Below are 13,130 nucleotides of genomic sequence, written 5' to 3' on the forward strand. Positions count from 1 at the left end.
AAACCTTCCTTGTTATATTGGGATACATAGGCACTTTTCATATTTTTCCTTCTTCATTGTTTGAGAAGTGCAATGAATTAGACAAATTAATTCTTAACTTTAGCAAAAATAGAATGTCCGATACAATGTGCAAAGGGGTTATGAAAGGAGGAAAAGAGAAGAGGGAATACGAGAGAGGCACCACGACTAAAAAGAAATGATGATTGTGAGAGGGAAGAGGAAGAGAGATAGAAATGGGAAGAGACACATGGAGGGAAGAGACTATGTATATATATATAGAGAGAGATAGAGAGAGAGAGAGAGAGAGGAGAGGAGAGATGTGGGAGGAGCTATAGGACATGAAGGTAAAATTAGAATTATAAATTTTTCACTTCAGACTAATTTCTACTAAAAATTATTGAGTGTATTGAGAATTTATACTCTTCTCACAAAACAACTAAACAATGGTACTCACCTTTTAAAATTAAGAAAGAAATTATTTTTTTACATCTATATAGAACATTTTTTTAGTGTTATTTTAAAATATTTTAATTTTTACGAGGTTATTAATAATAAAAATATTAAAATTTAAATAAATAACTATTTAATTAATGAAAATAAAAATAAAAATTGTTTTCGTATAATAAAAATTAATGTCAAAACTTAGAGATAGATTTCAACGTAATTAATTGAAATTACAATGACAACCGGTCAATCTACCGGTTGCATAGATTATTTATAATTTTATTTAAATAATATAAATTTATATATTTTTTATATTTTATATTTTTATAATTATATTATAAAATTTTGTTGATAGTAAAATTTTTAGTTAATTATAATTTTATTTTTAGTATGAATAAATAAATAAATTAATTAATTAATATATTATTTTTTAAATTATAAACAGAAACTATCTATTATTTTTATATTTTTTTGACATTAAATGATTTCAAGATCTAAATTTTCTTTTAGAAATATTTAATTTTTTGAAGCACAATATATACTTATGCACATAAATAGATGAGATTCAACAAATAATTTATCAAACATAAACATCAAAATTTTGAAAAAACAACATAATAAATAATTAAAAAATAATTATATAAAAAATAATTAAATTACAAAAATCAACAAGTGAAATAAGAGATTTTAATAAGCACTATATTCAATATATAAGAAAAGTGAAAAATAGATTTATTTTCTAGTATTAATAAATTTTATTAAATTTTAAATTTTGAAATTTAATAATAATAAATTTATATTTTTTAATTAATTTATATATATATATTATCGGATTAGAAAAAGGAGAACCAATATTCAACATCCTTCTTCGATCTAAATTTTAAAAATTAAAAAGATAAACTAACTCAATTAAATTTTAAATAATCATTATCTTTATATTTTATTTGTATATCAATTAATTAATATTTTTTATCACGTGATATATTAATTAATCAATATCTTTTACCGAGTGATACTTTTTATCAATTCATTTATACCGATTCACTTATACAAATCAGATAATGACAATCGACTAATAAATGATATATTTTTAAGTTAATTATTTAAAATAAATTAATTCATATATATATATATTATCAGATAAAAAAGAGTAAAACCAATATTTAACAACATTCTATAATTTAAATTTTAAAAATTAAAAGAATAAATAAAGTCAAGTAAATATTAAATAATTATTATTTTTATATATTTATTTACATATCAATTAATGAATATTATTTGTCCATGACATATCAAATAATCAATTTATTTTGGCAAGTCGCATTCTTTGCAAGTGGCATGTACAAATTAGTAGAAGGTAATGAAAATTGACTGACGGATAACATATCTTAAGTCAATTACTTAAATCAAACCATTGTGAAGGATGTTAATACAAAATTTGAATCTAAAAATGCAAGCAAACTTAAGAAAATCTTTATTATTAAAAAAAAAAAACTCTAGTTAATTATCTCATGTCATGTGATCAGCTAAGGACAAATTTTAGCCATCTCTCAATTTAAAATATAATAATAATAATAATAATAATAATAATAATATCTTTAGACATCTATTTATATCACAAAATTCATTAAATTTTAATTGAAGTGTCTTAATAGCTATTTTTATTTTTATTTTTTTTATATTTTATAGGTATCCATCCTTCATATTAATAAATCATGATTAATTCTATTTACGCCGAATCAGTTTATAAAAGATAAAATGTTATAACAATTTCTTTTAAAGAATAAGAATATCAAATCACTCATATTAAGCACTCATTAATTTTTTTTTTCAAATTAAATTCTAATCATTGCCATGGCAAGGTGTTAGTATTGCTTCCATACCAGCATCTTTTATGATATTTAAAATTATTTTTATAATTAACTAAATTTTCTCTCTTTAACTTGCACACTCTATCTCTCTTCCTTCTCCTCCTACTGTAACCCTTTACTTCTCTCTTGACTCTCTATATGCTCTTCCTCCTCTCTCTCTCTCTTCCTTCCATTTAACCTAATTTTCTTAAAAAAAGATTTTCAAGATGATTTATGCTCTGACCAACTGATCCATTGCAGGTCTAGAATTAGATCATGGAAAGCAATTAAGGAAAACTTCTTTGGCATTATCAGAGTATGTATGTGTCAGAATCATTCCTTTTAAGAATTTCTAAAATCTCTCTGCTGGGTCTTGTGCTTGATCAGTAGCAATTGAAATGGACATTAGAGCTTAGCCATTCATGTCTGGTCCAAGAATTAAATCATAAATAATATGGAAATGTTTTTCAAGGCTGTAATCATAATAATATGGATATGGATATTAGATTATGATCAAGTCTAAGTTGAGTTTAGAGATACTTGAAATTGCTCGTTAAAACAACTATAGTAAATAACACACGCGTTGACTTAATTTTATAAATGTTTTCATAAAAATTTTTAAATTTTAATTGCTTTCATAAAATTCAATGAACTTCAATTTGATAATTTTATTTATAAAATAATTAATTAATTAATAGATTAATCTAAAATCTTTTAATTACCAATTACAGTAACTTTTATAAAATTAAATCAAAAATTTTTATAAAAATACATATACAATTGAGTGATCATGTGTAATAATTACCTAGATAATTGAGCTGAGATTCATAATCATGTTTAGTTTATTTAACAACCAACCAGCTCAATAGAGCAATTTAAAGAAGAAGCTCAGGCAAGTTGGATCTTCTACGGCAATGAATTCCCTACTTGAATGGCATTCATAGCACTGCGTTCATCAAGTCTGACATCAAGACTAATCAAGTTTTGTGATTATTTATAGTGCAAATCTTTTATTATTGATTGCCACTACACAAAATGAACACAATAATGTTTCATAATATAAAATCTTCCAAGACCACCACTGCCAACAAAAGAAATAATCAAGATGTACTTGAGCATACTAACATATAAATTGTCACGCCATAGTTCACAAGATCTTGGAAAGGCCACCTCTCAGCAATCGTAACAAAAAGATAAAGGTGAATGTAGTTACAAAGATGAATTGAAGTACCAGAGCTAACAAATAGGCAACTTCTCTCATTTGCAATATTGACTAAAATTCCGAGCATCCATTTACTAGCCTTCGTTGTCAATATCATCACCGAGTGATGCCCCTGCTGCATTAGTTCGAACAGGTTGGTCATTAGCACTCCCAGCACACCCACCACCAAGCGCAAACCAGCCTGAGCCGAGCAAAACATCTGGCCTCATAAAGTCAATCTGATTAAGAACTTCTTTCTCTTTAACGTATGAGGTTGAAACCTGATTGGTTGTTTCAGGCTTCAGATCAAATCCTACATGAAACACATGTTAAATAGACAAAGAAAAGACCAAGTCCTAGAACGTCCTTGCAATATAAAATATATCATCTCCTACGTGAAACACAAAAAACATTACTAATAAGAAAGTCCTGGTAGCCTTGCAGCATAAAATATTCTCACCTGGTTCATCTGATGAGCTTCCACTGATGGGAGTACATGCACTGAATACTGACGCAGCAGAGTGACCTAAAGGAGAATTTGGGTCAACATGTACTTCCCATTCTGTCTCATAGGGATTCAAGGGGCAATCCTCTACATCACCAGGTGCAACAGAAGTATCTGAAGTTTGGTGACCAGAGCATTTCTTTGAGTTTTTGGTCTGCGATTCATATAGTACTGCTTCCAACAGACCACTGCTTCGTGGTGAAAGGCACTCTGACTGGGTCTGTTCATTTGGAGGAGACAGAATCAAAGTATCAACAGACTCAAGTGAAGGCAATGGGGAAGTAGGTGTTCCCCAGCTATCCTGTTGAGTTTCTGAATATTGGAGTGAAGGGAGCTCCAACTTCATAGCCCCATATAAGGGCTCAGAAGAAGAAGAATTGTCATTTAATAGGGCATGACTGCCAGGAAGAACATCCAGTGGTGGCTGGCGAAAGGTGTTAGTATGAGAATCATATTGAGAAGATATACCAGCGGATTCTGTGATATTCTCAGAAAAGTAATTTGTTGATTGAATGAAAGCTGAGAGGCCACCGCTAACACTACCATCCAGACTAGGGAATATGGTCTGTGACTCTCGAAGGCGTTTGTGAGGATGCATAGTTGGAAACATAAAGCTATTACTATTGGAGGAACCTATATCTTGCTTCAGCGCACTGCTAGTAGGAATATCAAGAACTGTTGGGGAATAAGATGGAAGATTGAGTCCTAAATTCTCGAATTCCACTTCTGGAATCTCAAAAGGGTCCGTCTGTATCAGATCAGGACCATATGTGTCAGTAGTTTGCAGTGTGCCTATGTTTTGACTTTCTTGACTTCCGTTTAATACTTGCAGGCATACTTCTGGAGGATAAATTGGTAAACCAGCACGTTGCAGTCTCTTTATTCTAGTATTCCAGTAGTTCTTTATCTCATTATCTGTGCGTCCAGGCAACTGCAAAAGAAATAAAAATCGATGAGATCATATTTGGAACAGCCATTTTTTCTTCTCAACAGAGCAAAAATATTCTTGCAGCTGCAAAACTAGAACTACGCAGGTTTTGCAATGATACATTAAAAAATGATCACTTCACCCAAAACCCTCTGGGGAAAAAATGCCATGTACCGTCACGGCTATCGGTTAGCCTTTTTCCTTTTTCAGAGAGAAACCAACTGGTTATAAAAATGAAAGAGATAAAAACATATTTTCCACATTAAAAGTACAGCATTTAGTGATTAGAAGTGTAAAATTTACAGCCACTTATCTCCTTGCGTAGTGAGTGTCCCAGACCTCTCTCCCTCACAAGTTCTATTTCTCCCTCACAATAACCAAAAAAAGTGACAGATAAAAGATCTTTTTTTTTTAAAAAAAAAAATTCTATTTACAAGAAAATATGCCTCTCCTAGCTACAAATCTTCATCTAGAGACTAAGTAGCTAGAGAGGTGTGTGATTCAAATTCGGAGTCTACTTAGAAACTAGAACCGAACTCAAATTTCGATACGATTCCGGTTTGATTCTTTATTGTTTCGGTTTGGTTCATGGTTCTTCAGTTCCCGTTTAGTTCTCTGTTTTGGAAATAATTTTTATGTAATTGTTTCTATAAAAAGTAATGCTTGAATTAACATTTAACCTTTGACGTATGTCATTAATACACAATATATCATATAATATATCTTTCAGTTATTTTTCAATTATATAATCTTTAAGTATAAGGTATATATATAATTTAGGATCAAACATATTATATGATATTATAAGTAGATCATATAATATACCATTAAGTTATTTATTAATTCTATAAAATTTAATTATAAAATATAAATATAATTATGAATTAAACATATATATAATATAATAATTCACTTATAATTAATAATTACAAGGTAATTTAATATATTTATAACTAAAATTATTAAGCAAAAGGTAGAGAACTAAAAGATAATATTAGATCGTGTATAGTCTATAATTATATACATACACACACACACACACACAATCTTAATTGCATGTAAATATGATTATATTAAAAGTATATAATACATCTAAAAAAGGATATGTATAAAATCGACTCTTAGTTCGGTACGGTTCCCGTTCCCATTCCGGTTTAGTTTCGATACGGTTTTGATTCAGTTTCAGTACGGCTCCGATCATTTCTTACTAAAGAACCAAAATTGAACCAAAGTATTAAAATAAGTTCGGTTCAATACGGTTCTTCAGCTCAGTTCGAGACCCCCGAGAACCGTTCACAGTCCTACAAGTAGCAACTCAATAAGCGTCTACACATGATCATGGTAACTCCTACAGCAGCCTAGCTCAGTTATAAAATGAAAGATACCACACTAATATAGCATCATCCTTATGAAGGGAACATCTATTAACTATAGTCCTCTTCCAGGAATCATTTATAGTTAGAATGCTCTTCAAAGCAGCTTCTCAATCAAAAACAAACAAATAAGAAAACATCATTTTAGAAGCCTCAGGCTTCTAAAAATTTGTCCAAGGAAAGTCGAACTTAGCTTCGAAGAAACCTCATCCCTAAAGCTTATTGAAACATTAAAGCAGCTCCCTTTATCAATATCCACGTGGAAGAGTCTCTGCAAATGTTGGATACAACATTTTGAAATATCTAAAAGCTAATTCTTAACTTGCAATGTTGAACATTCTGAACAACATTCATGTCTCAACTCTCAAGCTACATTCCTATTGTCAAAATTCATAAAAGAAGAAACCATAGCTAACATTCTTGAACCTGAAAATAGGATTCAGCACATGGGCTACCATGCCAAAAAGGATAGCATCTCCCATTCCACATTCAATATGAATTTTTGAGACCAGGACATAATTTGTAACATGAAAAGCATTTCATTAATGGTGACATCAACATGATACTACACTATTGAGCATCAGTACTATGCATGAAAAAAATAAGACAAGTGTAAGCATTATTTCAAAGAATATAACCATCTTAGGGAAAGAAAAAATTATGGAAGTTGTATTCATAGTTATTTTAATTTGGGTGTTGATAAACCATGATTTCAGAAACTAACTTGCCTGTCTCACTAATCCTGATTTAATAAACTAACCTGTCTGTCTCACTAATCCTGAAAAACCATGGTTCTTGAAAAAACAAAATAAAATAGATTATCACCAAGAAGTCAAATAACTCTGCCTAAGTAGTTTGCGCTTAGCCGGTCCCCAGCCCAGATAAAGGAGAAGGGTTGCGGCAGGTGACAATCAGCGTAAAAATTTCGTCACATCTTATGATATGGATTCAAATGATATAAACGTTAGGGCGTCCTTTACTTACGACGCGCTACATCGGAGCCCGGGTGTAGTGAGAAATATGCAAGGGTATAGGGTGTTCATCAAAAACAACGCGCCATGCCAGCGCCCAGGTGTGGTGTTAAATAAGCAAAAGTTCCCACATCATGGACGGGTGTGGGTAAAGAAGTTAGTCCATAGGACAGATAATAGAACAGATAGTAGAATAAAATACCAGATAGGCATAGAGAATAATAGAAGATATCATAGAATAAGATCAATTAGGAAGGAACATGATATGAGGAGAATCAGGGTTGGTACTTGGAATGTTGGATCACTTACAGGAAAATTAATGGAGCTTGTGGATACCTTGGAGAGGAGAATGGTGAATATTGCTTGCATTCAGGAGACTAAATGGATATGAGAGAAAAGTAAGAAAGTGGGTAATTCAGGGTACAAACTGTTATTTACCGAAAAGGAGAGAAATAAGAACGGTGTGAGCATAATCTTAAACAAGACGTTGAAAGATGTTGTAATAACTGTGGAAAGAGTAGTAGATAGAATTATACTAGTAAAGCTAGTACTAAAACGAGAAACAATAAATGTAGTTAGTGCTTATGCCCCACAAATAGAACTAAATAGTGAGAGTAAACAAAGGTTTTGGAAAGATATGGATAATCTAATACAAAACATACCGAATGAAGAGAATGTTTTCATCGGTGGAGATTTGAATGGACATGTAGGAAGTGATAGGCAAAGCTATGAGAATGTTCATGGAGGTTTTGGATTTGGCAACTGAAATGAGGGAAAAAGCATTCTGGATTTTGCTATGGCATACGACCTAATACTAGCAAATACTTACTTTATAAAAAGAGAGTCACATTTAGTGACTTTCAAAAGTGGGCAACATAGAAGCCAAATTGATTTCCTCTTAACCAGGAAGACAAATAAAGCTCTATGTAAAGATTGTAAGATCATTCCGGGAGAAGCTTTTACAAGTCAAAGTCGGTAAGTGGTCTTGGATGTCAAGTTTAGGAACAATTCAAGTAAGGTTAGAAGAAATAATGTAGCTCGAACAAAGTGATGGGAGTTCAAAGGAGTAAAGCAAGTGAATTTCAAAAATGAGCTTCTCGAGTCCGAAGCATGGAAGCTAAATATGGAGGCCAATGATATGTGGATACAGATAGCATCAAAGATTAGAGAAGTAGTTAGAAAAGTACTTGGAGAGTCTAGAGGACATGGACCACCCTCAAAAGAGAGATGGTGGTGGAATGAGGAAGTACAAAAGGCAGTGAAGAGAAAGAGAGAATGGTATACGAAATTACCTAAGTGTGATAATAATGAGGTATATGAACAGTACAAAATAGCAAAGAAAGAAGCAAAAAAGGTAATTAGTCAAACAAGAGTGCAGGCCTTTGAAAAGTTATATGAGAAACTTGGAACTAAAGAAGGGTAAAAATATATTTATAGATTAGCAACGAGGAGAGAAAAGAAATGTCAAGATCTCAATCAAGTTAGGTGCATTAAGGATAAAGAAGGAAAAATGTTGGTGAAAGATGAGGACATTAAAGAAAGATAGGAAAATTATTTTGATGATCTCTTTAATAATAGTCAAAATGGTAATAGCGTGAATATAGACTACAGAGCAATAGAAAAAAATGTGAATTATACTAGAAGGATTAAATTTTTAGAATTAAAGGAAGCACGCAAGAAAATAAAAGTGGATAAAGCCTGTGGACCCGATGGAATACCAATTGAAGTATGGAAGTGTTTGGGAGATATGAGAGTGGCATGGTTAATTAAATTGTTTAATAAGATTTTAAATTCAAATAAAATGTCTGATGAATGGAGGAGTATTTTAGTACCTATTTTTAAAAATAAAGGAGACATACAGAGTTACTCAAACTATAAGGGAATTAAACTCATGAGCTATACTATGAAGTTGTAGGAGAGAGTTGTGGAACATCGACTACGTCATGATACTTCTATCTCTCCCAATCAACTTGGCTTCATGCTTGGTCGTTTAACTATGGAAGCGATCTTTCTCATCAGAATCTTGATGGAGAAATATAGAAATGCGAGGAAAGATTTACACATGGTTTTTATCGATTTGGATAAGTCTTATTTTAGTGTTCCAATAGATGTCTTATGGAGAGTGTTAGAACAAAAGAGGGTATCTATTAGGTACATACAAATATTGAAAAACATGTACGAAGGAACAACTACTATTGTGCGCACAGTGGGAGGGGACACAAAAGATTTTCCTATCTCAGTTGAATTACACCAAAGTTCAGTTGTAAGCCCTTACCTTTTTACATTAGTTTTAGATGAATTAATGAAACATATACAAGAGAGTATCCCTTGGTGCATGATGTTTGCGGATGACATAGTTCTGATAGATGAGACGCAAGAAGGAGTTAATAGAAAGTTAGAGCTTTGGAAAAGTACTCTAGAGTCAAAAGGCTTTAAGTTAAGTAGAACGAAAACAGAATACATGTATTCCAAGTTCAGTGAAGGCCAAACTGGTGATAGGGAAGGAGTTAGTTTGGATGGAGTGATACTGTCCCAAAGTAATCACTTTAAATATCTCGGCTCAGTCCTTCAAGTATATGGGGGATGTAAAGAGGATGTTAGTCATAGGATTAAAGCCGGATGGTTGAAGTGGAGACTTGCCCCGGGAGTTTTATGTGATCGCAAGATTCCCAATAAGTTGAAAAGAAAATTTTACAGTACAGCCATACGACCGACCATGTGAGTGTTGGCCACTGAAGGAGTCGTATGTGTCTAAGATAAGAGTTGCAGAGATGAGAATGTTAAGGTGAATGAGTGGCCATACTAGACTAAATAAAATCCGTAATGAGAATATTAGAGAAAAGGCAGGAGTGGTACCAATGGAGGATAAGTTGAGAGAATGGAGATTGAGGTGATTTGTTCGTGTGAAGCGTAGACATACAGAGGCTCTAGTTAAACAAGTAGAGCATATTAGGGGTAGAGGATAGAAAGAAAAAAAGGGTAAAAAAAGGGGTAAACCTAAACTGACTTGGAGGAAAGTAGTACAACATGACCTACACATTTCCGAGGATTTAACCCAAAATCGTTTAGAGTGGAGAAAAAGAATCCATACAGCCGACTCCAAATTTTTGGGATAAAATCTTAGTTGAGTTGAGTTGTATCACCAAGAAGTCAAATGAGTTTTAACCAATGTTATTAAAAGCAAAAACAAAATAAAATAGATTATCACCAAGAAGTCAAATGAGTTTTAACCAATGTTATTAAAAGCACAGCCAGGCCTGCTTAAATCACACAATGTGAAGGAGCAAGAGGAAGGTGTAAAGTGAGGAGGCGCATTTTACTAAAGCACAAGAAATAGTTTCTTTCTTATTCTTTTGATAAGTATGCACTTGTTCATGCTGCACGCTATACCCAGGCCCCAAAAGTCCTTGGCAGTTGGCCACCCTTGAGCTTTTAATTTTTAACAACAGTGGTCATAACCATAAGTCAACATTTCATTTCCAACAACCATCATCGTTGGCAATTTTTGCCAATACAAATTAGGGGAAAACCTAAACTCCTCTACAAAATCTTATACAAGATTGCTGAATCAATGATTAAGATTCACAAAAAACAAATAAAAAAATGCCTTGTCCTATCTGTGTCTACACCACATAACATGAAGGCTAAGAATATTGTCGTGGCTCAAGTCCATGACTATAGTTAGAATCCCACTAACATAGTGTAACTAGAAAAAGATCAGAGCTACCAACCTCGGCTGCCATCCTTGCCCATTTGTTTCCCATCTTTGCGTGGAGTTCAATTATGCGACGCTCTTCCTCTGGAGTGAATGCACCCTTCTTTAAATCTGGCCTTAGATGATTTGCCCATCGCAGGCGGCAGCTTTTTCCACAACGAGAGAGCCCTGAGTGCTTCTGGACAGCATTCCAATTTCCCTCTCCATGCTTAGTGACATAATCCACCAAAATTGCATCTTCTGCTGAGGTCCATGGGCCTTTCTTCAAGGGACCGTTACTGGCTTCTTCAACTGCTGGTGAATCCAGGCGTCCTTTTGACCTTTTATCGTCCTCACCTCCATTTGTCATTCTGCTCATCTCCTGAATATGCCTGGAAAAATGAATTATGATAATTCATAGGTTAAGAAATTCATTTGAAATTATAAAAAGGTATTACTGCAAGCAGGATATAGGAAAACAAACTGCGGCTTTTGCATTTCAAGAAAATGATAAACCAAAGATAAAGTCCCAAACAATCATATATTGTAGGAACATTTATGAACAAGCTTGATATAAAACAAATGCATATCCAAAAAATTGATGGAAAATCATGCAAACCAAAAGGCACACTGTTACAGTAAATTGAAAACTGAAAAGCATTTAAGCCATCAAGAAATACCAAGAAAACATTTCTTGCATTACATATTGCAGAATTCATGAGTTTTTCTGTACGTTCAATGCAAGCATTTGAACATTATTGCTAAAAGAGTTGCAAAGATCTACCACGTGAACCCTTTCATATCTGTGTGCACACTTGGTTCTCGCCAATTTTAATTTTTGGGAAAATGCCAAATTGTTTTGGGATTTGTCAATGGTAGCACTCTTCTCAGTTGACTGCATGCTTTTCTACCTTTCATTCCTTTTTCAGTATGTACTCAACTACCAAAAATAAACTAAAATTCAAAACAGAATTTAATGTAAGTGGACAGAATTCTTTTACCTGGATGGAATAAAGACGGCCAAATTCAAAGTAATGAGACACCCATGATTCCCAATCCTTCCCACAGACTAAAAGTTATGATTTCACTCAATATAACACTTCCAGCAAATGAAAACACAAGAATGGGATAATGAAGTGAAATAATTTAAAATACAAAAACCAAAATCAAAATATTATTGGAGCAAAAAAATGCCCAAACCGTTAAACCCCAATTGAAAACTAAAAAAAAAAATTAAAAAAAAAAAGAGAGAGCGAGGGAGAGAGGGAGAAAACTAAAACAGATTGAATCAGATTTGAAAAATAAAAATTAGCCTACAAATGGGAGTTCGAAATTAAGACCAGATCAAAGACATAAATCCCACAGTGAGTGTAATTGGAGCTTCACATTTGACTTATTGATGAAAACAAAAACATAACCAATCAAAATACATGAAAATAATAACGCCCAGATCCAGCAAAGTAAAACCCATATCATGAAATTATACTAAACTTATGAGACAAGAGAGAAAGGAAGAATCCAAGAAAAGAGCATTTTAAGAGTGAGAAAGAGCAAGGAGAGCTAAGCGAAGTAATGATCCAGCGGGAGATATGAGACAGAGAAATAGATGAAAACAGATGAAGAAGAATAGATTTTTTTTAATAATAATAAATGTGAATGAAAGAAAAAGAAGCCTAACTCAATTAAAGGATAGACATGGCAATAGAAGAGCAAAAATAGGACAGATAGAAGAGGAGAGAGAACCAGCTAAGTCTCCTCTTTCTTCCTTCTTCTTTCCCTTCAATCTCTTATTTTTCCCTTTATTTTATTTTATTTTATTTTAATCTAATTTGGGTTGATCCACAAATCTCTAGATTTTATTGTAAAAAAAAAAAAAGAAGGGCTCATCCTAATTCTAATTCCATTAATTATCAATCATCATCAATAAATAATCATTATTAGTATTATTAAATTCGACTCTAAAATAATGAATATTCGAATTCATGCCGTAGTGACTTGTATAAAAAGAATCTTTATTAACGTCAATTCCTTTTTTTTTAATTAAATGTTAATTTAAATTTTAATAAATTTTAAATAAAATTTATTTCAAAATAAATTTTATCATTTAATATGATATAATCTAAAATATAAAACTTAATTAAATTCAATATAATTTATGTTTGAT

The 13,130-nt window shown here is 32.1% G+C and overlaps 1 protein-coding gene across 1 annotated transcript; it reads right to left on the minus strand.

The window, feature by feature from the left end:
* Positions 1 to 3,330: 3,330 nt before the first annotated feature.
* Positions 3,331 to 12,776, minus strand: LOC110662663 (transcription factor GAMYB). Its single transcript, XM_021821715.2, has 4 exons — positions 11,968 to 12,776; positions 11,004 to 11,358; positions 3,956 to 4,931; positions 3,331 to 3,808 (listed from the first exon to the last, which is right to left on the minus strand). Exons 2-4 carry the CDS (start codon positions 11,343 to 11,345, stop codon positions 3,591 to 3,593), a joined length of 1,536 nt encoding a protein of 511 aa, XP_021677407.2. The 5' UTR covers positions 11,346 to 11,358; positions 11,968 to 12,776; the 3' UTR covers positions 3,331 to 3,590.
* Between the last annotated feature and the right edge of the window lie 354 nt (positions 12,777 to 13,130).

This window comes from Hevea brasiliensis, chromosome 16 (assembly GCF_030052815.1).
Source record: "Hevea brasiliensis isolate MT/VB/25A 57/8 chromosome 16, ASM3005281v1, whole genome shotgun sequence".
NCBI lineage: Eukaryota > Viridiplantae > Streptophyta > Magnoliopsida > Malpighiales > Euphorbiaceae > Hevea > Hevea brasiliensis.

Coding starts and splice junctions, on each gene's coding strand:
- LOC110662663 (XM_021821715.2), bottom strand. CDS start 11,345: ATGAGCAGAATGACAAATGGAGGTGAGGACGATAAAAGGTCAAAAGGA. Junction 4,932..11,003: donor GGGCAAGGATGGCAGCCGAG/GTTGGTAGCTCT, acceptor TTTCTTTTGCAG/TTGCCTGGACGCACAGATAA. Junction 3,809..3,955: donor AAGCTCATCAGATGAACCAG/GTGAGAATATTT, acceptor TGTTTCATGTAG/GATTTGATCTGAAGCCTGAA.